This window comes from Hyaena hyaena, unplaced genomic scaffold (assembly GCF_003009895.1).
Source record: "Hyaena hyaena isolate Hyena2069 unplaced genomic scaffold, ASM300989v1 scaffold_327, whole genome shotgun sequence".
NCBI classification, from domain to species: Eukaryota; Metazoa; Chordata; class Mammalia; order Carnivora; family Hyaenidae; genus Hyaena; species Hyaena hyaena.
The window spans coordinates 439,626-464,802 of NW_024080962.1; the positions used below are offsets into that span (position 1 = coordinate 439,626).

A 25,177-nucleotide genomic window follows, 5' to 3' on the forward strand; every position below is an offset into this window, starting at 1 on the left:
ATGATGAAGTCTTAGATGACTAAATAGAGGGAATGGCTAGTTTTGAAAGTTGAAGTGCAGAGTATTGTTGGGTAGGAATAGAGCGAAGCATTTTCCAGACAAAGAAAACACGATGGGAAGAGTCACAGAGGTGTCAAGGTTCATGCCATATTTGAGAGGCTACCTAGAGGAAACATGAAGCGCTTTGCGAGTACAGAACAGGAGAGGAAAACAGAGATGGGGGACAGTTTGTGAAAGGCAGTAAACCTGGCTAAGGAAGCACAGCTGTGAAAGAGCTCAAGATGGACATGATTTCCCTTGAATAAATGAAGCATTTGGGGCGTTTTGACTTAGTGGGAGAAATTCTCATTCTTTTTCTCTCTCTGCCTCAGAGTGTAGTTGGTCGAAGGTCCTTAATTAGCATATACAATTGTATCAAGAGCAAAATGGCGGCCCAGGACAGGAGCAGATACCATGGCCTTCAGCGTGGCATCCCTTGGCATCTGGAATCCCTTGTCTGGGGTGGGGTTGTGCCCTTTGTGTCTTTTGCATATTTTCAAAAGCCCAATTCTTGCTGTACCACTGCCACTTTATAGTTGGGGCATACAGCCTCTCTCAACAAAACTTATACTCCCTAATCATGCACTTTGCTCTCTGCTCTTAGAGTAGACTCTGCATCACTAAGGCCAGATCCTCAAATGTGAGGAGAGAGCAAGTTAGTGCCCAGAGTCCCTGAACAATACCTCTGCCTTCAGCTTCCTATAATGAGAGCATTCACACAGATGGTAAGTACCAAACGCTATCATCCAAACAGAAGGAGATGGTTGGTCTTTCACTTCCAAGGGAAGTAACTAATGATGAAGGTACAAGTCCCCAGTTGTAAATGAATTACAAAACAGATACTTCTTCATCTGCCCAGAATAATGCTACCACTACCTGGGTATACTTGCATTCTGAGTTTCCCCAGGAAGCTTTCCCTTCTGCCTCCCAAATAGATTAGCACCACTCCTGATCCATCCTTAAACCCATTCCTCTAAAGGTTAATTATCCATTTACATCTTTCTTCTCAGTACGACCCTAGCCTCCTTGAGGAAGATTCTGTTCAATTCCCAGCATCTAGCACAGTCCTTGGAACACATGGCATTTTAGCAAATAGTTGAAAGAATGACCCAGTCAGTGAAGAAGGTTGGTCTCCACCCACAGGCCTTGGGCTGTCTCCATTGTGTTCAAACACTGAAGAACAGCAACCTTTTGATGTAGTTCAAGAGTAGTCAAAAAATTATTAATTTTTTTTAAAGAGTAGAATATTCGGAGGGTAGAGTGAATGGTAAGAGAGAGAGGTGGGCAATCAGGATTTAAAAAAGTAGCTGGGATATTAAATAAGAATATATAGATGTCATCAAGGGCCTCATTAGGTCTGGAGGAACAACTTTCCTTTTTTTTTTTTTTTTTTTGTACAGGAAGAAGCCTCTAAGTTGTAGTTGAGTTTGAATTACTTCCCAATAGATTCATGGCAAGGAGGGGGCTCATAATCAGATTCAATTTTATTTTTATTTTTACAAGAGTTATATTTTCATGCCCAAATGGTTTTCATACTGTTGTACCTATGATAAGAATCCTTGAGAATCGCGTAGCTTGTCTCTTCCTTATAACGTTTTCGTGAAGGCTGTACTGAAACGTAATTTGCATGTGGTTAAGTCCAAACTGCATATATCCAAGTGTGCAGGGATCTGAGTTTTGACATAGGCGTAGACATCTAGATACAGCCCATCCATCGTAGTTAAGATATACAATACTGTAGCCCCAGAATTCTCTTGTACCCTTTGCAGTCAGCCTCGTTCCCCATTTCCAGCCTCTGGAATCACTTACCTGTTTTCTTTCCTTGCAGTTTTCCCTTTTCCAAAGTGCCATATAAAGGGAATCATCCAGTCAGTGGCCATTTGAATTTGGCCTCTTTTACTTAACATAATATATTTGAGGTACATTATGCATATTGTGGTCCATTGTATCACTACGTCACAAATCAGCCATTCCCCAGTTGATGGACATTTGTTTTTTTCCTACTCTTTGGCTATTACTAACTATGCTGCGGTGAATATACACAGACAAGACTTTGTGTGGGCGTATGTTTTCATTTCTCTTGGCTAGGTAACCAGGACCGGGAGTGCTAAGGTGACATTCCAAGGAATTTCACTTTTATTTCGTATGTTCAGGGTTCTGTGAGTGTATTTAAACAGTGAGAGACATGGACGCAAAGATCTTTGGGACAGTGTAGATAGAGCATGGGGACAGACTGGAAGCAGGGAGACCGGTTAGGAAATTGTTGCTTTCCTGTCTACCATGTGGCAGATGTTGCCATTTCCATCACTCTTTTCTAACAGAGTGGGTTTAAAACATAAAATAATACAGAGATTGTGTCTGTTTCTCTTGGTGGTCAGATTCTACCCATGCACCGTAATATAAAAACATCTTCATTTGTGGACCAAGTAGAAATGAAAATGGAATCAACATTAATTTTTATGTAATCTAAGTATGTATTGCTAGGGTCTTTTTTCATAGTCTTCATTCTTTTATTTTTCTTCTTATTTCTTCTTAACATTTCAACCATGGCATGGCAGGGGAACTAAGAATTTGAAATGCAACTGAAATGCACTTTTTCCCTTCTTGGAGGTTTTGGAAGATGGTGGTGATTATTTTTATACAAAGTTTAATATAGCATAAATAGCTTCCTTCTAAACCATTTGTTTTTAAATCCATGTTCAACAAAATTAACAATTCCTACCAGTACCTTCTAGGTCTACTCTGAAAGATTAGTAACATGATTTCAGTCAACTGAAAATTAAAAGCATGGGATTTCCGGGGTGCCTGAGTGGCTCAGTAGGTTAAGCGTCTGACTTTGGCTCAAGTCATGATCTCACGGTCCGTGAGTTCGAGCCCCACGTTGGACTCTGTGCTGACCCCTTGGAGCCTGCAGCTTGCTTCAGATTCTGTGTCTCCCTCCCTCTCTCTGCCCTTGCCCTGCTCACGCTCTGTCTCTCTCTGTCTCAAAAATAAATAAACAATGGGGCACCTGGATGGCTCAGTCGGTTCAGCGTCTGACTTCGGCTCAGGTCATGATCTCATGGTTCGTGGGTTCGAGCCCCGCGTTGGGCTCTGCTGACAGCTGGCTCAGAGCCTGGAGCCTGCTTCAGATTCTGTACCTCCTTCTCTCTCTGACCCTCCCCTGCTCATGCTGTATCTCTCTCTCTTTCTCTCAGAAATAAATAAAACATTTTTAAAAAGTTTTTTAATAAATAAGCATTAAAAACATTTTTTTTAAAGCACAGGATTTCCAAGTTCAAAGAGACCTGAACACAACCAGCCCAAGTAACTCATGATGAGAACATTGAGGCCGAAAGCACCCGACAGCCTGGCTCCTCGCTGACCATGAGCCCTCATTGTCGTTTCTGTGGCTTGGCCATGTGCCTCCCCATAGCAAGAAGGACAAGATCTGTCTGTGTTTTTTAGAATCGGGAAAATTGCCTTGGGCTTCTTATACATTTAAAAATAAAAGTAGCCACGGTAGGACAGGACTTGAATTTCATAGAGAAGCAAAATAGGTACTATTACATTTGAAGATGTATGAGAAGAAATATGTTAAGAGTTTTAATATTTTGTCTGTTTTCTGTGATGGCGTTGAAATATTTTGTCATTGAGATACAACATAGCTGTTTCACAAGCATATTATTTTACTGTTGACTCTGTTGGATGTCCTGAGCTGCCAGTAGTTTATTTTTCTTCTTCTGGATAAGTCTCGTGTTACCTTTGTAAAACGGGAGTCAGATTTGCGAGAACCAGAGACGCCGGCAGTAACGCCCTCTAGGCAGGTACACGCTGGGCTTTCCTGGTCCCACTGGCATTCTGCCAACGGACACTTCTGCAAAACCAAAATGAGCAATTGAGAGACATAAGTCAGTGCTGCGACGACAAGGCAGTAACTCACCACTGTGAATTCACATCTCAGTCATACGTCAGTTTGTTTTCCATATCCTTAGCATATATGCTAACGTATAGGGACACGCAGTTGGAAACGCCCTTTATCCCCTATTTTGTCAGGCTCTGCTCTAGCCATTTGTATTTTTTAACAATAGGGTCCCGAGGGTTCAGGGAGGGGGAAGATCGAATAAACACATCAAAGAGCACAACAAAATTTTTTTTAATGCACAAGGAATGAAGCAAAGGAAAGATGAGCAGAGTGTCCGCTTTTTTGCTGATGAAGACTGAATTGAAGGGTGGGCAGGAAAAGCAAGAATAATGGGTTTATTGCTAATAATGAGACGCACCTGCCCACTTCAGGCAGCCCGAACACCCCCTGTGGGGGTTTCCCTGTAAGACTGTGGTCAGCTCAGATGTGTTCTTGGGAGGAAGAGGGGGGTGGGAATGAGTCACGCAGGCTTATCATGTCCCCCAGCCAATGAGCGGATAAGTCACACCACGTCCCCTGTGGGGAGAGGTTAGAGGCTACGAGGCTTTAGGAAATGTCCTTCCCTTTGCAAACCATTTGGGTGGAAACCACCTTTCCCGCGTGGATGAGGGAGGGGAGGTATCAAGGGACTAACCCTTTTGGACCCTCAGTGACATGCCTGTGAAGTTAAGTTCCCTATGTCTAGGAGGTCAGGAGGATTGAAGGAGATACATGTAAAGCACCCAGCATGGAGACTGGCCCAGAATGAATACAAAAAAAAAAAAAAAAAAAAAAGTGGTGATTCCATTCAGTCTTTGCACAAATCCGCGGGTTCCTTCTTTGCCCTGTCGTATTAGCCCTCTCTAACCAGTTCTGTGGTTTGGACAAGCGGCTGGATATGGTGCCATCCTCTGAAAGGGCAGACATGAGAAAGACTAGGTTAGTGAGCAAGAGTGCAGTCGAGTTCTTATGTACCGAGCTTGAGGCACCTGTGTCGTAATTCATAGGCATATGGATTTATGATTTTTGTAATGCAAAAGAGGAGCGCCTTGATGGCTTAGTGCATTGAGCATCCAGCTCTTGATTTCAGCTCAGGTCGCGATCTTGCAGTTCATGAGACTGAGCCCCAGGTCGGGCTCTGCACCGGCAGGAGCTTCCTGGGGATTCTCTCTCTCCCTCTCTCTCTGCCCCTCCCCTGCTCATGCTCTCTCTCTCTCTCAACATAAATAAATAAACATGAAAAAAATTCCAATAAAAGAAAATTAATTTGTAGTTCTATTTGGAGATTGAACTGTTAAAGGAAGCCCAGTACAGGGCTGAAGACTGACCCTGCAGAGCACAGGGGCCAGAGGGGGCAGGAGCCACAGAGGAGCTGGGGGGGCAGTGCAGAGTCCGGAGGAGAACGGGGACAGCTAGGAAAGCAGAGAGCGCAGAACGAAGTCAAGGACAGGGGTCGACTCAGGAAGGAGAGAAGAGCCAGCTGGCCCAGATACTGGAGAGGCCTCAGCCAGGATAGGGAGAAGGAGGAACGGATGGGTTTCCAGAGAAGGCCATAGGCAGTGTTAGCTGTCAGACGCGGAGCACTTAATGTATGCCAGGCACTGCGCCGTGTGCTCAAGTGCAACATCAGCTTCTCAAACACGCGACCCCCATTTTACAGATTAGGGAAGGAAGAGCCAGAAAAGCTTTGCTCTTAGGTCACAGAGCATGGGAAGTCACAGAGTTGGGATCAGACCCCTGCCATCTGACTCTTAACCACTGAGCTCCCCTTCCTTCCAGAAGACTTGCTTTTGCCCTGTGTTGGGTGAGGATGCCCGAGCACTGAGTTGAGGAGCCAGGAGTGAGGGGTGAGTAAGAAAGGACCGCAGGTAGACGAGGGTACCCTGAGGTTTGTCTTGGCTGGTGTTGGTTCGCTTTAAGGTGGTAAAGACTTCAGCATTATTAAATGACAGGAGATGCTTGGAATAGAGCCAGGGAGTGAGGAGACAGCTAGGACATGCAGAAGGCAGAGGACAGGTGTGTGTGCGGAGGGGAGGGATCTTATAAAGAAGAGCTCCTCCTCTGTGACCGGAGAGAGCGGAAGCAATGGATATGTAGGTCAGTGTCAGAACATTAAAGAAGTTCTCTTCTGATTGTTCTCATTCTGTGTCTCTCTCCACCTTCTCCCCCTGTCCCACTACCAACCCCCTTCTCCATCTGGAACGTCCCACTTGCCCTTCAAGGCCCCGCCCCGTCACTCTCCTGGGCCCATAGGATGGACCTTGCGGCCTCCATCCACCCCACAGACACGGTTAGGTGTGCACCAGCAGGACCCGCCCCCCCCAGCTGGATGTGACTTCCTGCTCAGTGAGCTGATCCACCTGCTGGATCAGTTCAGTTTGCATCTAAGAATGGTGGCCCTCTGCGGGAGCTTAGGACTTGGAAAGGACTAACTACACAAACGGTTAGGATCCAAGTCAGATGGAGGGTGGCCGGATGGCTCAGTCGGTGAAGTGTCCAGCTCTTGATCTCGGCTCAGGTCTTGATCTCAGGGTTGTGAGTTCAAGCCCCTCATTGGGCTCCATGCTGGGCATGAAGTTTAAAAAAAAAAGAATCTTAATACAAGTCATATGGGAGATGGGAGAAGGACCATGAAAGAGAGAGATGCAGGGTGCTGTGCACTTGAATCCAGAGGGGAAATAAAGTGATGGAGGCAGAACTGAGCATGTATGTGAATGACATCTGGAGAAACTTTATGAAGAGTGTAGTTTTGAGCTGTTTGTTGAAGGATGAGTATATTTTCAACTGACAAAGGTAAACAGTAGGCAATTTTACTTAGAGCAAGTAGTATCAGAAGTGCCACAGAGCTTATTTTGGGGAACACAAAATGGTCCTGTTTGGCTGAAGTGTGGAATATAGCTGGAGTGGTATCCATTTTGCAACAGAATGAGCACTAGACTACGAAGTTCTGTTAGAGTTGACTCCCTTGAGATTTCCCGTTGACTTCCCCATTTTTATCTTTATCTGATCAGAAACACTGTAGAAATATTCAAAACTTATTTTAAGCAGTCTTTTGCTCTCACCAAAAAGTTGGTAATGAGAGTTGGTGAATCACACCTACCATTTTTATTCTGGACACTAGCCCAGTATCCCTTGTGAGTTTCAGGATACCAGGACCCACCCAGGCTCCCAGGAGCACCTGTGAGCATCTAAGGGCGGTGGTGTCTCCCGTGGCAGCGACTGGCCGTGTCGTACTAGGGGTGGGGGTGAGAAGAGGTGAGCTGGGGGTGTGTTTGCTCCTGCGGCTACAGGTTTCTCATTACTTGTGAATCACTATTCTTAATAATTTTTTCTAAACCAAAAAAAAAAAAAAAAAAGCCAAATAAAACCTCTTTTTTCTTTCAGTTAAGAAAAAGAAGCCTAAACTATTAAATAAATTTGATAAGACTATTAAAGCTGAACTTGATGCTGCAGAAAAACTTCGTAAAAGGGTATGTTGATGTTCTTCTCTGCTGGAGAAATGTGCAATTAAAATAAATTCAGGCATTACTCTTGAATTGTTAAAATAGTAATAATAATAATAATAACAATAATAGAAACAGCCCTTGAATAGAGTGGTTTTTCCCCAAGAGCATCAGCATTCCACGTGAAATGAATCAAGTAGAAGGAAGAATCGCGGCTGTATGGCCAGATAGAAATAGAACTAACATTTAGGTCGGCTAACTTCAGGTCAGCCTACCTCCACTACTTGCTAGTCCTGTGGCTTTCGACAAAACACTTGGCCGTTCTGAGCTCAGTTTCCTTATTTTAAAAAACGAGAATAGTAAGTTCCTTTTCTAAAAGTTTTTAATTGTATGGCATCTCAATGCAAAAAGAAAAAGTAAGTTAGTCCAGTACTCTAGGTTGTTACTGTTGGGTGAAATGACCTTGGGTTTACCATTCTTCTCACTTGGGGTTAATCCCAGGCGCCTGCAGTTTTCAGGGAGACTGTTACATGTTTTGTGTTGTTATCAGTTAATTTGAAATATTACTTGCATTTGTTTCTGGGTATTGCAGTTAGAAAAAAGAAGCTGACACTAGATTGAAGTTACTTGTTCTCTTAGTCATATTCTTCATCTAATTATCAGGTTAAACACTTATAATAATGCTTTTAATAACACTTCCACTTAATCATCTACTTGTTTGCCATGGAAATTGCTCTTTCTCTACTCCATACATGAATTAGACTTTGTGTAATGATCATTAGTTTTCCTGTAAATGCTTTTTTACCAAGTAGACATTGGCTGCAGAGATGGGGCAGGGGGATTATAAGTAAATAAGCAACAACAAAAGCACACAAGTTAGGAACGGAAGTGGGACAAGAATGTGCTTCCCACATATTCATCAGAAATGTACCAGTAAGCACGGACACTTCTGTAACTAGCATTACACGAGGTTTGCAAGCCAAGGCGGGCTTACCCTCCTCGGCAGCCGATAAACATGTAGTCACGCCAGAGAATGTGGGAGCAAAGCTCTTGTTCCCTGCCCTTAAATTTGACCACTGGAATGATTTCTGAGTCTGTCTGGTGTAGCTTTACAAAAGGAAGCCGTCTACTATCTGTAGGAAATTTGCATTTAAATCTTCTTTTTCGGTCACTTTTTCTGGCATCCTCCACTTGCTCTTTATTAAACGCCATGTGTGAAAATGTGGGGTGCCTATTTCACAGGTGACTTTTGGGATAAAGGACAAATGAACAAGTTTAGAGACAGATTTTTATGTAATTCTAATGAATGGTAAAGAGCTCAGTTACCAAGGGGCAGATAAGTCAGTGGAACATAAAAATGCTAGAACAGTCCATGGGGTGTTCTCTGGCTCTCGCTTATTTGGAGAAATTATCGTTCATTCCTCAAGAAGCACCCTGAATTTCTAACAGACTAAATAAAGGAGGAAGAAGTAGCTACAATTCTTGTATGTGAAACAGCATGGAGCCATACTGTTGGCTGAATTATCAGCATAATTGTTAAGGTTATTTTTATGGCTGATATTTTCAGATGATGTGATTGGCCACCCCAGGATTGAGTACAATGCGACACAAAAGTGTGAGGTCACTTTATTTTTCCATCCAGAATGTAGAGATCAGATCGTATTTCAGTCATCTATTTTTCAGAAGTAGTATGTATTGCTTAAAATCTTCCTCACCCCTGGAAAAAAGGATTTGAAGTGATAAGCTGAAAGATTTATTTGCTGGTGCCATTTATTATTATTGTATTTTAAGTGAAAAAAGAGAGGGAAAACGGAAAACGTAATAAGGCCAGAGGAAGGCCAGCACATCGGATTTACGTCACAGGCTCTAAATGGTGCTTGGGATGAAGGAAGTACACTGTATGCAGAGCTCAAGGGGAACAGCATCGTCCTGTAAGATTGATGGTGTTCATCAGAGTCGCTGTCCTCTACCTCGTCCAGAGAGAAACGTTCTGCTGCGGATCTTCATAAAGCGCACGCTGATGGATGGCACGCTTCCCCCCCTAACACCACACCCCCAGATTCTACAGGACGCCTGTGGGGGCGTGTCTCAGTGTCCTTCAGCACAACCCGTTGGGCTCATGCCAACGCAGTGGGGCCCAAGTACGTGTTTTGGTCCTGGGAGAAAATGTAAGCTGTGTCGAAAGAGAGGATTTTTAGGCAGTTCTTCACAAGCATTGTACCTTGCTTGTGAGTCTGTAAATAAGAATTGCATAATAGTGTCAGGAGCTGTGTTGTCTAGTAAGATTCTGGGGAAGGGAAATTCCTTCACACTCAAAGCAAACACCTTCACTTTGTCAACCACCTGAGGGAAGAGCAGGGCTGACAGCCCCTTTAGCAAGGCAACACGGTGTCTGACTGAAGGGGACCCGAAGGATGCCTAGGTCAGGCCAAACTATGCCGTTATTTTTATAACCTTGATGGCCAACTAAGGGAGTGTCTAGAGGGAACAAAACACTTCAGCAAATTTGTTACGAATATTGTTATTCAGTCCTATGTTTTAAACTATAATGGTGTGTTTAGCGTGATTTTCACAAAAATAGCCTCGACATTTGCAGTTTGAGTTACATAATGCATACGGTAACACTAAGAATAGTGCCCATGCCCTCATCCCTGGATCCGGGAAGCATGATTGTGTTTAGAAAAAGAGTCTTTGCAAATATGATTCAGTTAAGGATCTTGAAATGGGGAGATTATTCTGGGTTATCCTCTTGGGCCCCAAATGCAACCACATGTTTCTTTATAAGAGAAAGGCAGAGGGAGATTGGATACAGACAAAATAGGAGACAGAGAGGAGAAGGCAGCGTGAAAACTGCAGTGAAGATTAGAGTAATGCATCCACAGGCCGGAAAGGCCATCGGGAGGCATGGAGCAGATTGTCCCCCAGAGCGTCTGGAGGAAGCGTGGCTCTGGCGACATCTCGATCGCAGCCCAGCGAAACCAAGTTCGGACTTCTGTTCTCCACAGTGCTGAGGAATACATTTCTGCTGTTGCAGCCATCAGGTTTCCAGTAGTTTGTTACAACAGCTATAGGAAATGAATCCAGATTTTGGTGCCGCGCAGCGAGGTGCTCCTGTAGCAAATCCTTAAAAATGTGCAAGTGGCTTTGGAGAATTGGGTTAGGGGTAGAGGCTGAAAGAAGTTTGCGACACATGAGAGTGAAAGCCTGGATGGCCTTAACCAGACTGTTCATAGAAATATGGATGTGAAAACTACTTCCGGCTCGGACTCCGAGGAAGTGGGGAGCGCTGTAGAGAAAGGTTTATTGATCATCTTTGGAGAATACATATATCATTGCATACAGAGTGTTGATAGAAACAGAGATGTTAAAAGTGCTTCTTTGTGGCCAGAGCCCAGAAGGAAATGAGGAACAGGGCACTGAAATCGGAGGAAAGGCATTCCTTGCTACAGGGTAGCAGAACACTCAACTGAATTGTATCTTACAGGCCTGGGCCAAGCAAACCGTGTAAGCGATGAACTTGGATATTTAGCTGAGGAGATGTCCAAGCCAAGTGAGGAGGATGTGGCCTGGTTCGTTTTTGCTGCTTCTCATAAAATATGAGAGGAACGTGATAATTAGCGAAGGAATGGTTAGAGCAAAAGGAGCCAGGAAGTGATAGTCTGGGGAGATTTCTTAGTCTCTCCAGATTGCAGAAGGTGCTACAAGTAGGAAGTTCATTGTTAGTTAAGAAAGGGTGGTCTGGAAAGAAGGCCGGGGGCATGTTGGCCATCCTTTTCCTGAAGAGAGTGGATGCATGGCTCTCAGATCTACTCAACCGTCTGGCAGAAGTCAGGAATCGAAATGGGATCATCCTGGAAAGGTCTGTGGCAGTGACTCTTACCTAACGGCACGAATCCCTGTGACATACACAAAAGAGGGTTTTTGAGAATCTTATACCAAGAGAAGGACGGCCACCTTGACCTGAAAGAGACAGAGGACAAACTGAGAGAAGGCTGGCAGATTCCCAGAGTCCTGCAGGTGAGAAGCAGGTTGATAACACGAGCCCCCCTTTCAACAGAAAGGAAAGAGAACTCCGAGGGCAGAGTCTTGGGCCCAGAAGCCAGAGACAAGGGCTCTGAAGCCAGAGCCTCAAGCCACAGACTTTCAGACCTAAGAATCTACCTGCCTGCAGTTTGAAATTGCTTGGAATCAGTGAATCCTTTCCTCTTCTAATACTGGGCCATTAGAAGAAAGTCACACAGAAAAAGATATTTAACATGAATTCATCCTTTCAGAGTGGGTGGGGAGAGGGATGAACAGGTGAAAACCTGAGGATTTTTAGGGCAGTGAAACTAGTCTGTATGACACTATAATGGTGGACACCGTCAGGAGACATCGGTCCAAACCCACAGAACATACGACAGCGACCGTGAACCCTAAGGTCAACTGTGGACTTTGGGCGATTTTGATATGGTATGTTCACCATTTGTAACAGATGTACCACTGGGGTACAGGATGTTAATCATGGGGGAGGTAGCAGGTACATGAAACGCCTGTACTTTCTCTCCGTTTTGCCATGAGCCTAAAACTCCCCTTAAAAAATAAAGTCTTTAAAGAACCTAACGTCGTGAGAAGACAGCACATTTTAAAAAGCGATACAGCCATTTCCGATAATAAATGTGAGGCAGAGTGTGTGTTCCTGGCTTGATTTCTGTCTCCAGCCAAGTCCACGTTGTCCGCATTGACTGCCTGTCTGTCAGGTCAGAGGCGTCTCTGGGACGGCGCCGTTATCTTGTGCGACACACACAGTCCCCACACACCACGTGCTCTGTGCCGTGTCTGCCAGCACTTCCTCTCTGTTACCAGACTCACCCGTAACAGCACCCCCATGGGGCAGTTAAGTACCCTCAGCCCCACTGTACAGGCGAGGCGCCAGAGACGGAGTCATAACTAACTTGCTCTAAGCCATACACCTTCCAAGCGGGGGAGACCAGACTCTAATCAGCCAGCCTGGCCCTGGATTCGGCACTCACGGCCCCTCCCTATGCATATATTTCCCACCAGCCCCTCAGCACCACTTACGTGCATGTGAGAGGAAACGAAGGCCTCTCTCTTCAAGAATGCCCACCTAAAGAAATGATCTTATGTGCCTTTAATGTGGACGCTGCCTGACCCTTCTCTAGTCAAGTCTGTCAGAAGTCGGTGTAAATAACCGCTGGGTGGTATGTACAGTTGGCTTTGCACAGCCACATCGGAGAGGTAAACTGTGTCATGTGAAAACTCACTCAGTGAATGTCAAAACACGTAAACCACAGCAAGCATCCATTTATATGAGGATGACTGGGTTTACCGATTTATAAGGAGCTGAAGTGTCCGCAAAAGTTCATCTCAGAACATCTGTCTCCATCCCGTGGTTCCCAACATCCTCGACCTGCGTCCATCCATTAGAAATCAGGAGACATTTGGGGCATCTGAGTGGCTCAGTCGGGTGGGCGTCAGACTTCGGCTCAGGTCAGATCTCTCGGTTCGTGGGTTCGAGCCCCCCATCAGGCTCTGTGCTGACAGCTCAGAGCCTGGAGCCTGTTTCGGATTCTGTGTCTCGCTCACTCTCTGCCCCTCCCCCACTCATGCTCTGTCTCAAAAATAAATAAACTATAAAAAATTAAAAAAAAAATCAGGAGACATTTGTTCCACCCCGTGCAATGGCCGTGGATGGAGAGTGGTGGGGAGAGGGTTCCTCACCCTCTGCCGCTTCCCCTGTGCTGCTGGTCAGAGACCTATCACAGGTGCTCGGACCATCTTCTTAAGGGTGCACATGCGCCCTGGGGAGGGGTCACGTGACACAGTGAGTTTTCCCAGTCAACCAGATGAGCCAGATCCATCCTGCTGTGCAGTGGGTGCAGGTACCCTTGCCTGGCGGCCTCCTCAACCTGCAGGCTTATGCGCCACCCCGCCGGGAGCTTCAGACTTCTCCCTGCAGAGCCCACGGCATTCCAGCTGCCTGCAGGATTTGCCCCCAACTTAAAACCGAAATATTCAAGAATATAGTCGGTGATTTAGTAACGGTGTTGTCTGGTGACAGGCGGTAGCTACCCTTGTGGTGAGCACGGCAGAACGTGGAGGTTGTTGAATCACCGTGTTGTACACCTGAAACCAGTGTAACACTGTGCGCCGACTATACTTCAGGTAAAAAGAAAATGAAAAACTAATGCCTACAGGAACTGCGCATATAAAGAGAAAATGCAGATTTTTTTAAACAAAAACTTATACTACATCTTTTGCCAGGTTTCTGCTTTTTAAAAAAATAAAACATATTTATGTTCACGTTTACTTGTACGGTTGCCATACTTGTTAATGTTTTAAAAATCCGCGGTAAAACTGTCTTTAGACTCAGCATGGAGTCCAGGCAATGGTGACAACGTTAGTTGGTGAATATTGAAAAACCGCATTGAGGGCACCTGGGTGACTCGGCTGGTAGAGCACCTGACCCTTGATCTTGAGGTTATGAGTTCAAGCCCCACAATGGACGTGGAATCTATTTGTTAAAAAAAAGACAACAACAGATTGAATAACATTATGCCTCTGAACTGACTGCATTTATGTACCTACCTTTTCCTAACAGGGAAAAATTGAGGAAGCATTGAGTGCATTCCAAGAACTAGTTCGCAAATACCCTCAGAGTCCACGGGCGAGATACGGAAAGGCACAGGTATTCGAAAACCGTCTTCCATAGAAAATGTTTTTGGTGTTTGTGTTCCATGTAATGGATTTTTCACTGCCCACTATTGCGCTTCTCTTTTCTCTTCTAACTTGTGTTCAGGATCCATTTCTCGTGCATATGTGTAAAGTCAAGCAAAAATTACTGCTGTAAATAAGACAATTCACTTGCTATCGCGGCCCGGGGAATTTAGTTACATTTTCTTGCCCTCCCTCCATTGGACTTCTCTCTGCTTTTGAAAAGACGATCAAGAGGAACGCTTTCGTCATCGGTTTCCCGTTACTGTCATGCCGCATTCCACACAGTTTTCACTGGAGGCTCCTCAGAGCTTTAAGGACCTCAGCTTTGTAACTGGAGGCTGCAAGTGTGCTTAGGAGAGATGTGAAGATATAAGGTGGAATGTACTGTGTTTCCTCGGTGGTTTCTTTCCGCGGACTCCTTTCTCCCATCTCCTGTCTTCCCGTCTCCACCTCTTCGTCTCCTTTCTTCTCTCACGTTCCCCATCTTCCAGCTCTTCATTGTGTGAAGCTTGTCCACACTCATCTATAATCGCTTAAATCCCCCATGTGCCACGTGCTCTCTCAGACCCTGGGATTATCGTAACGAACAGTCTAGACGTCTCTGTCCTGGTGGGTCGTCCTGTATTCCCGTGGAAAGTATTTAAAAATTACGTAGAGAAAGCCCACTGTGTGCCAGGCCCCGTTCTAGGCACTGCACGTGGACTCGTCAGCAAAACATACAGGGTTGTCGCTGTCTCGGCAAAGCCTGGGACAAAATGAGATACGTGCGTGTTTGTGATCAGGACTAAGGAGAACCTAAGAAAACCAGTACAGCCATAGGATGTGTGAGGCAGTCGGTATGGCGGATAAGGTGTCAGGGAGAAGTCTACACAGGAGGTGATATTTGAGCAAGGCCCTGAATAAATATATAAAGAAATATATATTTAAGGATATTTAAAGTATTAAACAAACACATTCGACCATCTTATATAATATATATTGTAAGGAAAAGAAGAGCATACCTGTTAAGATTTTTTTGGCTGCAGGTAATAGGATTTGAGGAGGAAGGGCAGACAGCACTTTAGATAAGTTGACCAGGAAAGGCCTGTCTCTGAAGGTGACAAGTGGCTGAAATGTGACAAGGGCACTGAGGGAACGACCGGGCCCACAGGGAAGCGATGTCGGCAGAAGCAGGTCCAGAACAGAACGAAGGGCGAGCCGAGAGGGTGAAGTGACACAGGTGAGTCCAGGGCCTCATGGACAGTGTTCTCCATGCCCTGGGTTTATGTGTGGACTTGGCCATCTTGTTTTTTCACAAAGATTGTTTTGGTTCCTGGCTGGGGAGTAGATTAGGGGGTGAAAGTAGAAGCCGGAAGACTAGGACACTATTCCAGGTCTACGGAAGGGACAGCGGCATGGACTGTGGTCATGGCCGTGCAGGTGGGGAAATGGCTGGGGAGGGCTTAATATTGGCTCAGGACTTAATATTGGAAGACAGGACTCGAGGCCTGGATTTCCGGTTCGGCCAGATGAGAGAGAGTGGTGGTTAATCACAGGGAAAACTGGGAGAGGAATAGATCAGTCAAGAATTCACTTTTCATCCTGTAAACTTTGTGATGCCTGTTGGACATTCAACTGGACACGTCAAGGAGACCCTGAGTTGACGATGTCTGGAATTCAGGATGGAAGCCGGGGCTGATGCACAATGTGTCGAGTGGTGAAGCTCTCACAGCCCTGCCTGGTGGGATGAGCTTCTCAGCCCTACTGGGAGGGAAACAGTAGGTGCCGAGCTACCAGAAGTTTCCAACCAAGGAGAACCTGACCAGACCCCTTTGGAGGGGGTCAGTCCAGTGACTTGTGTATGGCACTCACGTGGGAACTGACACTTCTGTGGATAAAACAAGTAGGTTTTGCTTTGAACTAAAAGTGGAGACCACTTGAGGTCTAGATGCTCAAATTCTTATCTTTCTATCAAAAACTTACTTTTTAAATTTTAATAAATTAAGTTTGTGAAAAATTAATGCAAAGAAGTTTCTCCTATCCATGGTACAGACCAGGGATGGCAGACAAGAATTATATCACTTTTGTAATATTATTTGGTCAGTAATCCTCCAGAATTGCTAAATTCATTGCTGTTAAGCAAGCCAAAATGTGTTTGTTACCAAGACTCTCTGTTCAAATAAGTGATGTGCTTTGTTACTCAGATTGACAGTCATTTGATTAGGAAAGCATATTAACTAGAGAGAATAATGATGGATACACATGCTAATTTAATTATGGCAAAAATTCTTTGTGCTTTTTTTTCTTTGTAACTGACAGTGATTGTGGGTGCCAGAGTCTAAATAAATAAGTGCAGTACTTTCGCACATGTGATTGCTGGATTCGTATCTTTACTTAATAGTAGGAATTTGAGATTTAGGCCTCAGGCAATATTTTTTTTTATCTCTAAATGATTATACTACAAGGTATTATTGATATTAATGTTAATATGGCATCAAGAAAAACTTACGCATGGTAAATTAACTTTTAGTAGAGTAATTAAAGTTTTTTTAAATGCATAGGAGTTCTAAAAATAAGAATTTGAAAGAAGATGGATTCCATAGGGAGGAATAAATGATGACTTTTTCATTCTTTCTTAGCAAATTAAAAAATTATGTGGACTATCCCAACAATTTTTTTCTTTTAATTCACCAACGTTAAGTTAAATACAGACTACAATAGCCATTGTTTCTGAAGTGACACTGATATTATATTATTCTTTGGATCACCGTGAAAATCAATTTTGACCAAGTTCCCTGAACATCAATACAAAATGTTAAGTTATAAACTCAACTCACTTTATTATCTTACACAAACCATTAATGCCTCTGAGGCAGAAAATGACACATTTCCTAGGAAGTTTGGATGGTTGAATTATTTCAAGTCAACGAAAGGCTTTGTGATGTTAACATCCTAGAACAAATGTTCAGTTTCTGCCCAAATCACTCTATGTACAGATGCTAAGCTGATGGCAATAAATCTGTACAATTTTGATTTTCAAAGCAGCCTGTTGTTAGTTTCATTCAAGAGATTTTAAGAAGCATATGCCATTTTAAGACTGACATTTTCCCAAATCTGGAAGCTGTAACATGTTTTACTTTAAAATGAAGGAACTTGGGACAGGTGGAGGAGAGGGAATAAGGTATATAAATTTTATCATCTTCCTGTCTTTTCAGATTGAGTTTAGTTAGACATTTATTTCCATTTCTATAAAGAAGGATTACCTTGGTAGACATTTCTCCTTCCACTAACCTTGAAGAGGCCCTCCGGGTCCAGGATCTATTTGGTAGCTTGAAGAGGCTGAACTGCATGGTCTCAAAAGGGCTCTCTCAGCTCCAGGACTCTGTCATTCTGGAAGTCGTCTATGAATGATCATGTTTGGGGAGTTAACTCATCATAGCCAAACTCACAAGAGCCTGATGCCTAAACAGAAAAGCCAGCACATGAATATACCAAAGGCCATAGGGGCAGGATGCCCAGTATGGGTCATTGACATTGGACTTTCTCACCTGGTAGATAAGTCTTTAATGGAGACGGACCATTTACAGATACGAACAAATAGATAGCAGTACATTCTGAAGCTCCTTTCTATCAAGCGAGGGTGAATTGCCCCTTTTTAATCTAGAGATTTTTTGTCCTGTCAGCTTCCTTTATCATAAATCTGTCCGCTTCTCTCTGTCTCTGCTGCTTCATTCCAGTCCTCATCATCTTGGGACAGTTACCTAATCGGTGCACAGAACAAATTATTTCTTCCATGTGTTATTTTCTGAAAAGTCCTCCACAGATATTTTATCAATGTGTGCGGATTCTTGCTAGTTTTTGATTTGGGATGGGGGAGGAGTGAATCATTTTCTTGCCATGTGCTCAGATCGTGGATTGTGTTTCACTTTGGTTCTTCGGGCACCTGTATCTTGACTGCCACACACACTTTATTTAGAAAAGGTAAACGTGTTAAATAGGATATTCTGAAAAAACACTGGATAGGCTACGTTTAGCCTCTAACCGGTATCATTTTTCCTCAAATGGTAATGTTCAACTTAGAGTGTAGTAAACCTGATGGGGTTTTAACTGCCGTTTGACACATTCTCCTCTCTATGCCTCTTGCATTTCACCTTCCATTCTCAACCTCCGGTGAAGGATCTTGCTTCTATCACTAAGAAGGCGGAAGTATCCAAAGAGAACTTCCACACAATATCACTACAGCACTGACAGCCCCCCTTCCCTCCTCTCCTGTGCTCTCCCCTCCCCCCCATTCGCATGAATGAACTGCTCTGGCCCCCTTTCCCAGCCTCCCACCTGCTGAAGGACCTCATTCTGATTTCTGTTTCCTGCATCGTCACGTTTTCCCTCTCTACCAGCTCTTTTGTATCAGCTTAGAAGCATGCTGTAGGGGCGCCTGGGTGGCTCAGTAGATTGGGCGTCCAACTGCAGCTCAGGTCATTGTGGGTTCGAGCCCCACATCAGGCTCTGTGCTGACAGCTCAGCCTGGAGCCTGTTTCAGATTCTGTGTCTCCCTCTCTCTCTGCCCCTCCCCTGCTCATGCTGTCTCTCTCTCTCTCTCTCAGAAATAAATAAAACATTAAAAATTTTAAAAAAAAAAGCATGCTGTAATATTTGCCATCGTTAAACAAACAAAACAAAACAAACCCTCTCTCTGGTCTCCACATTCCTCTCCACTTACTGGCTCATTTATCTGCTTCCTTTTAAAGGCCGTGTGCGCCTCCTCCCCTCCTGGTTTCCCCTGATCCTGCCCCATGCTGTTAGGGGTCCCATAAACGTGCTCATATCAGGGCCATCAGAGGTGCCACCTTGCCCGGTCAGCAGCATGACCAAGATGCCCAAGCTGATGGCCACTTCTGGCATGACTGATCACCTCCCTCCATACCTTTTGTCACTTGTCACTTTTTTTTGTTATTTTCTGTGCTTCTTGCTGGTCCTCTCCGTGTTTCTGACCTCTCTCCTGAACCCCAGACTCATATATGTACCTGTCTATCCAATGTCTGCACTTGGGTGCCTAATCAGTGCTGAGTGTAATAGCTCCACAACAGAGCAGCTGGCTCTCAATGCCTGCCCACCTGGCTGTGCCCCTTCTCCCATTTTCAGATGGTAATCGCTCCAGCCGACACCCTTGAGTTCATCCTTGACTCCTCTCCCTCCCTTTCTGTCACATTCAGCCACCTGCAGGTCTGTTGGCTCTGACCCTCAAAATGTATCTGTGATCCAGCTCTCTCCCTCCACCTTCATCCAAACGGTCATCACCCCTCCCCCCCCATCTGGGTTCTTGCCGGAGCATCCTAACTGGCCGGAGCGTCTTGCCGGCATCTTGTCGGAGCATCTACCACCCGTTCCGTCCGCTGTCCATACCACTGCCCGTGTGGGCCTTTCGACACATACATCAGATCATGTCAAAACCTCCTGGTGTTGGGACACCGGGGAGGCCCAGTTGGTTAAATGTCCGGCTCTTGATTTCGGCTCAGGTCGTGATCTCACAGTTCGTGGGATCGAGTCCCACATTGGGCTCTGCTGACAGGGTGGAGCCTGCTTGAGATTCTCTCTCTCTCTCTCTCTCTCTCTCTCTCTGCCCCTCCCCTGCTCATGCGTGCCCTCTCTCTCAAAATAAATAAATAAGCATTAAAAACAACAACCCTGGTGCCCTTCCATCTCACATGGAGGTAGCGAAGTGGGATTGGCAGTAGTTCAGCGGGGTCTTCACTGCCTGACCGCCTCCTCCTGGCCCCTGCACCAGCCTTTCTCCAGCCCACCACTCGTGCTGTTTTCTCTGCCTTGGAATGGTCCTCCTTCGCACCCCCCATGCCGCACCCCCTCACTTCTTCCAGGCCACCACTGCTCGTCGGCCTCAGCTGACTCTTCCCCACCACACTGGTGCCAGCGCTCCGGAGCCTGTTTCGTCGTTCCTACGGCATCAGTGGTCGCCTGGCACATGCTGCTGTCATTTGTATATTGGCTTTCTCTTCTTCATAGGGAAGCAGAATGGGAAAAGGGCTTTGTTTTGTTTATTTTGCCTGCCACGTGGCTCCCAGCTAATACTTGTTAAGTGAATGAGTGAACACACAGGCTACTGAGAGAACAGGAAGGATGGATTGGAGCCCTGTCTGTGTAATGTTAATGTATATAAGCTCTTCATTCGCCCAGCGTATATTAATTCCTCTTGCTTTTATGGTATGTTTTCTCCTCTGTAGCTTGATAGCTACCTGCTCTTCATGTTATTTAAATATCATGTTGTGCTACTTTTTTGGTTTGCTTTTTAATCACTTGATAAGGAGGAAATTTTAATCTGTCTCAGATTGCTTTTAATGCATGTCCAGAAATTAACTTTACGTGCATATTTCGGGTGATTATAAATATAGCTTGTCATGGGACATTTATCCAGTGTGGGGACTTCCTCTAGTGTGAAGACGATCTGGCCGAGAAAAGAAGGAGCAATGAGATACTTCGTGGGGCCATCGAAACCTACCAGGAGGTGGCCAGCCTGCCCGATGTCACCACAGACCTGCTGAAGCTGACCTTGAAGCGGCGCTCAGACAGACAGCAATTTCTGGGTAAGATGGAATAAGACTTCCTTCAACAGCAGACGTCGTGCTGATATTCTTAGAAGAGCTTAGTTACCTAGAAGGGAACCCCAATTCCATAACTGATTTCAGGCCATTTACCTGAACGTGCCCCAGACAGAACTGGCAGCCCTAACCTTAATACTTAGAAAGATGCAAATAGTATTTTACCACCTTCCCCCCCCCCACACCTCCCCCGCCCTGTTTTAAAGCTAGGCAGATGGGATGCGGGGAGGTTGGATAATTTGCCCAAAGAATCATAGTTAATACAGTAATAGATCTGGAATCAAAAACTCTTCCTGCAATGCCAAGCTGTTTTCCCTCTTAACTCTAACAAATTGATTCCAAGAGGTTGAAGTTATCAGTGCAACAGTTTTTATAGAGGGAATATTAGGAATTTCAGACACTAAAAATTTTGCCTGTAAAGTTTGACTCCATCCAAGGAAAATGACAGGGGAAAAAAAACTTCTTAAAACCACTAAGTAAATTTGTAAGTGGTTTGAAAAGAGCAGCATAAGGCATCGTCTCTGACCCAGGCTCCCATGTCAAAGCCAGATAAGACTGGCTCTAACCTAACTTCACTGTAACAAGGCTTACGATTCTTTCCCACCTCACTTGTCATCAGTAAACCAGATGGAAGAATCTGGGCCACATCTAACTGTTCAGTGGGTGCTAGTGGCTGGGTCAGTTACATGACCAATTATTGATGTCACTGAAAGAGGCTCATATAAATAATATTGGAAGCCAGCTGACCCTGTTAATCAGATAGGGACAGAACCCACGTTATGATTAGAAACTAGAAGATCCATTAGAAGGTCCATTAGACTTATATTTAGAAGAGCCAGTCCAGAAGAAGAAAAGCATATGGCGCCCATACAGGTTGGAAAAGGCAAGGGAGGCACTTGCCTTAGGCACAAAATCAGTATTACTGAATTTTCCTCTTGCCTCAGTCTCCAGTATGGTTCTGTTAGGCACTATTTACTTCATCTGTCCTTAAAATGTTGATATTTGTTCACTGTGGATTTTTTACATTAATTCTGATTTTTAGAAGGAATACATAGAAGTATCACTCATCTTGGTTACTGAATTTTTGGCATCCTCTTCAGCTTTGCTTTGAGTACCTCACTTGCCTCACCTGGTTTCTGGCCCCAACAGAAAAAGACTGACTATGAATAAATCTAACCCCTTCTGCAGCCATCCTTCAGTATTTGAATATAGTCTTTTTCTCCAAATGAGAATCAGGAAGCTCATGAGAGGAGGCTCTGTGAGGAGAGGTTTATAGGGAGAAGATGTTGTTGAAGGTGACAGGGTGGTGAAATTTACTCACAGTAGAACGGGGTCACATGATGCAGAGTGGAAGGAACAGAGATCGAAGCTGGAGGAATTCTCCTTCTGGACCTTGGCAGTGGTTAACAGGGGAAGCATAGGAACAGAAGAAACATATGAGCCTAAATTGGGCAGGTAGAGAGGAAGGGAGGTGTAAAGTCACATTTGGTAGTGAGGGAATGAATGGCTGAGCAAACTCATCCAAGACCGGCCAGTAAGGGGTGAGAAGACTATGGGATAAGCTGGTGACGTTTTATGTGAAATAGGTTAACTGTTAGCAGGAAACACAAGTGCATGAGCTCGATAGTCCTATCATACTCTTGGCTGCTACTTCATTTGTGGGCAACTGGCTAGGGAATTAATTTTGTCGTGTATAGTAGCCTTACTTTGCACATTTTCCCAGATTCAATGTATTTCTGACTGTGGCGGGGGGGGGAGGGGGGAGTAATGACAGTTGGTCTTAGAAATTTTAAATTTCCATCAGATAACCTTAAAAATCAACCAAAGCTAGAGTTTTCGTGATTCCTGCTGTGCATAGTATCCTGTCGTCCACCAGAGGGTCCCCTAATACCAGATGATGTCTCCTTTGCTCCATGACTAGGTCATCCATTACCTGGAGATGAGAACACTCTTAATTGGAAAGAGCTACAGCAGTGTACTTCAGTGCCTCTTTAAGATTCACACAGGATGCTGGACTCGAAGTCTGTTAGACTTTTTATTCTCCATTCATAATCCTGAAGTTAATCATCACAAACCAAAGATATTCCAGTGAAACAATTTTTTACAAGTAACTGATAAAAATTTTTTTGAAGAAGGAATTCAACATAAAAATAAATGTTAATGGATTTAGAAAATGAGAATGTCTTTAAAATGTTTATAATCAGTATTATATTACTGTCTACTTATAGAAGTTATTGATAATCATTGCAACTGCCTGATGAAATCCTAAGAGGCCATCATTGAATCTATAGTCAGATGTAAGTTGGCCTAAGGGCTCTGTTGAATAGTCTCTTGTGATTCATACTCTCAATACAAAGATGTCTTATTGACTTTGGGTTTGTTTACTTGTTTGTCTCTTCCTACCAAACCAGGTCATATGAGGGGCTCCCTGATTACCCTACAGAAATTAGTTCAACTCTTTCCTGATGATACTTCTTTAAAGAATGACCTTGGAGTGGGGTACCTCTTGATAGGAGACAATAACAATGCCAAGAAGGTGTATGAAGAGGTAAGCAAGTAGCATTCTTCTAATAACTACATCAGACTGTTCTGAGCATCAAGTTTTAATGTTACTTGTAAATTGCATTGATTGCACCTAATCTCTTGCTTTCTTTGTTTTAAGTTAGGGTAAAGGGAATGTAAGAATTATTATGTTGACACATTCTAAATTTTGTTTTCATCCCTTTTTTCCCCTCAATCAGAAAAGTTTTAATTTTAATTGACACTTGGTACATCAGAACCTTCAATTTATAATTGCGATCGTTTTAAAACTCTATTTATCAGTCCACAAGCATCCATGAAGCTCATGGTGTGCTTCATGACAGGAAGTGGCACTCCAATTTTCCATGAATGTTAAAACCCATAACCTTTTCCTTTTTACACAAGAAGTCCGATCTAGAGAGAGACTACAGAGCAGGAGCCTTTCAGGCATGTGGGGTAAATTACTCACTTCTTGGAGGGCACTGACTCTTTGATCTTCCAACAGGGGTGGCTTTGAAGGGATTTCTGCCTTGTAGTGGTTATTTTAATAGATAACCTCCAAGTCACAAGTAACTGTAAATCTAGGAACCTGTGAATCCTTCAAGCAGTGAGGAATTCATTTGGTATAAATAGGATACCAAATGAACTTTGAAGCTGGAGAAAGTTAATGCATCTGTAAAAGAAAGAGGAACACATTTAGCTGTTATTCTTTCATTTAGGTGTTATGCTCCGTGGTTGTGAAGCTGGTATGCTTTACATCAAAATGCTTCTACTCAGTGATCTGATATGATTCCTCCTGGTTTCTTTTTTAAACTTTCTTTATTTTGAGAGAAGGAGAGAGAGAGAGAGAAGAGAGAGAGCACATACATGAGTGAGAGGGGGAGGGGCAGAGAGAGAGAGAGACTGAATCCCAAGCAGCCTCTGTGCTGTCCAGCCCGACTTGGGGCTCATAAACCATGAGATCATGACCTGGGCCAAAACCACGAGTTGCCAACTCAACCGACTAAGCCACCCAGGCACCCCGATTCCTCTGTTTTAAGTGCTGGAAGTCCTAGCATCAGCCACCAGACAACAAAAGGAAATCAAAGGCGTCAGAATTGGCAAAGAGGAAGTCAGACTTTCACTGTTCGCAGACGACATGATACTCTACATAGAAAACCCAACAGACTCCACCAGAAACCTACTGAAACTGATCCAAGAATTCAGCAAAGTTTCAGGGTACAAAATCAACGTACAGAAATCAGTTGCATTTTTATACACCAACAATGAAGCAACAGAAAGAGAAATCAAGAAGCTGATCGCATTCACAATTGCACAAAAAACCATAAAATACCTAGGAATAAACCTAACCAAGGATACAAAAGATCTGTATGATGAAAACTATAGAAAACTTATGAAGGAAATTGAAGAAGACACAAAGAAATGGAAAAACATCCCATGCTCATGGATAGGAAGAATAAATATAGTTAAAATGGCATTACTACCCAAAGCAATCTACACATTCAATGCAATTCCAATCAAAATTGCACCAGCATACTTCTCAAAGCTAGAGCAAACTATCCTAAAATTTGTATGGAACCACAAAAGACCCCAAAAAACCAAAGTAATACTGAAAAATAAAAACAAAACGGGAGGTCTCACCATCCCAGACTTTAGCCTCTACTACAAAGCTGTCATCATCAAGACAGTATGGTATTGGCACAAAAACAGACACATAGACCAGTGGAACAGAATTGAGAACTCAGAAGTGGACCCAAAAGTATACAGCCAACTAATCTTTGACAAAGCAGGAAAGAGTATCCAATGGAAAAAAGACAGCCTTTTTAACAGATGGTGTTGGGAGAACTGGACAGCAACATGCAGAAGAATGAAACTAGATCACTTTCTCACACCATACACGAAAATAAACTCAAAATGGATAAAGGACCTGAATGTGAGACAGGAAACCATCAAAACCCTAGAGGAGAAAGCAGGAAACAACC

General features: G+C 44.0%; 1 protein-coding gene and 1 long non-coding RNA gene across 2 annotated transcripts in view; one reads left to right on the forward strand and one right to left on the reverse strand.

Annotated features, from left to right (window-relative positions):
* The window catches only part of ASPH (aspartate beta-hydroxylase), a 174,149-nt gene that overhangs the window by 96,220 nt on the left and 52,752 nt on the right, over positions 1-25,177 (forward strand). The window contains exons 15-18 of the mRNA XM_039249129.1: positions 7,307-7,392; positions 13,967-14,053; positions 20,510-20,660; positions 23,087-23,223. Coding sequence (XP_039105060.1) covers positions 7,307-7,392; positions 13,967-14,053; positions 20,510-20,660; positions 23,087-23,223 — 461 coding nt within the window. The remainder of the gene's footprint in view (positions 1-7,306; positions 7,393-13,966; positions 14,054-20,509; positions 20,661-23,086; positions 23,224-25,177) is intronic.
* Positions 3,644-25,177, reverse strand: part of LOC120243103 — a 23,974-nt gene continuing 2,440 nt past the window's right edge. The window contains exons 2-4 of the long non-coding RNA XR_005531219.1: positions 23,665-23,868; positions 17,353-17,462; positions 3,644-3,895 (exon numbers count right to left, since the gene is read on the reverse strand). This is a non-coding gene — a long non-coding RNA (uncharacterized LOC120243103). The remainder of the gene's footprint in view (positions 3,896-17,352; positions 17,463-23,664; positions 23,869-25,177) is intronic.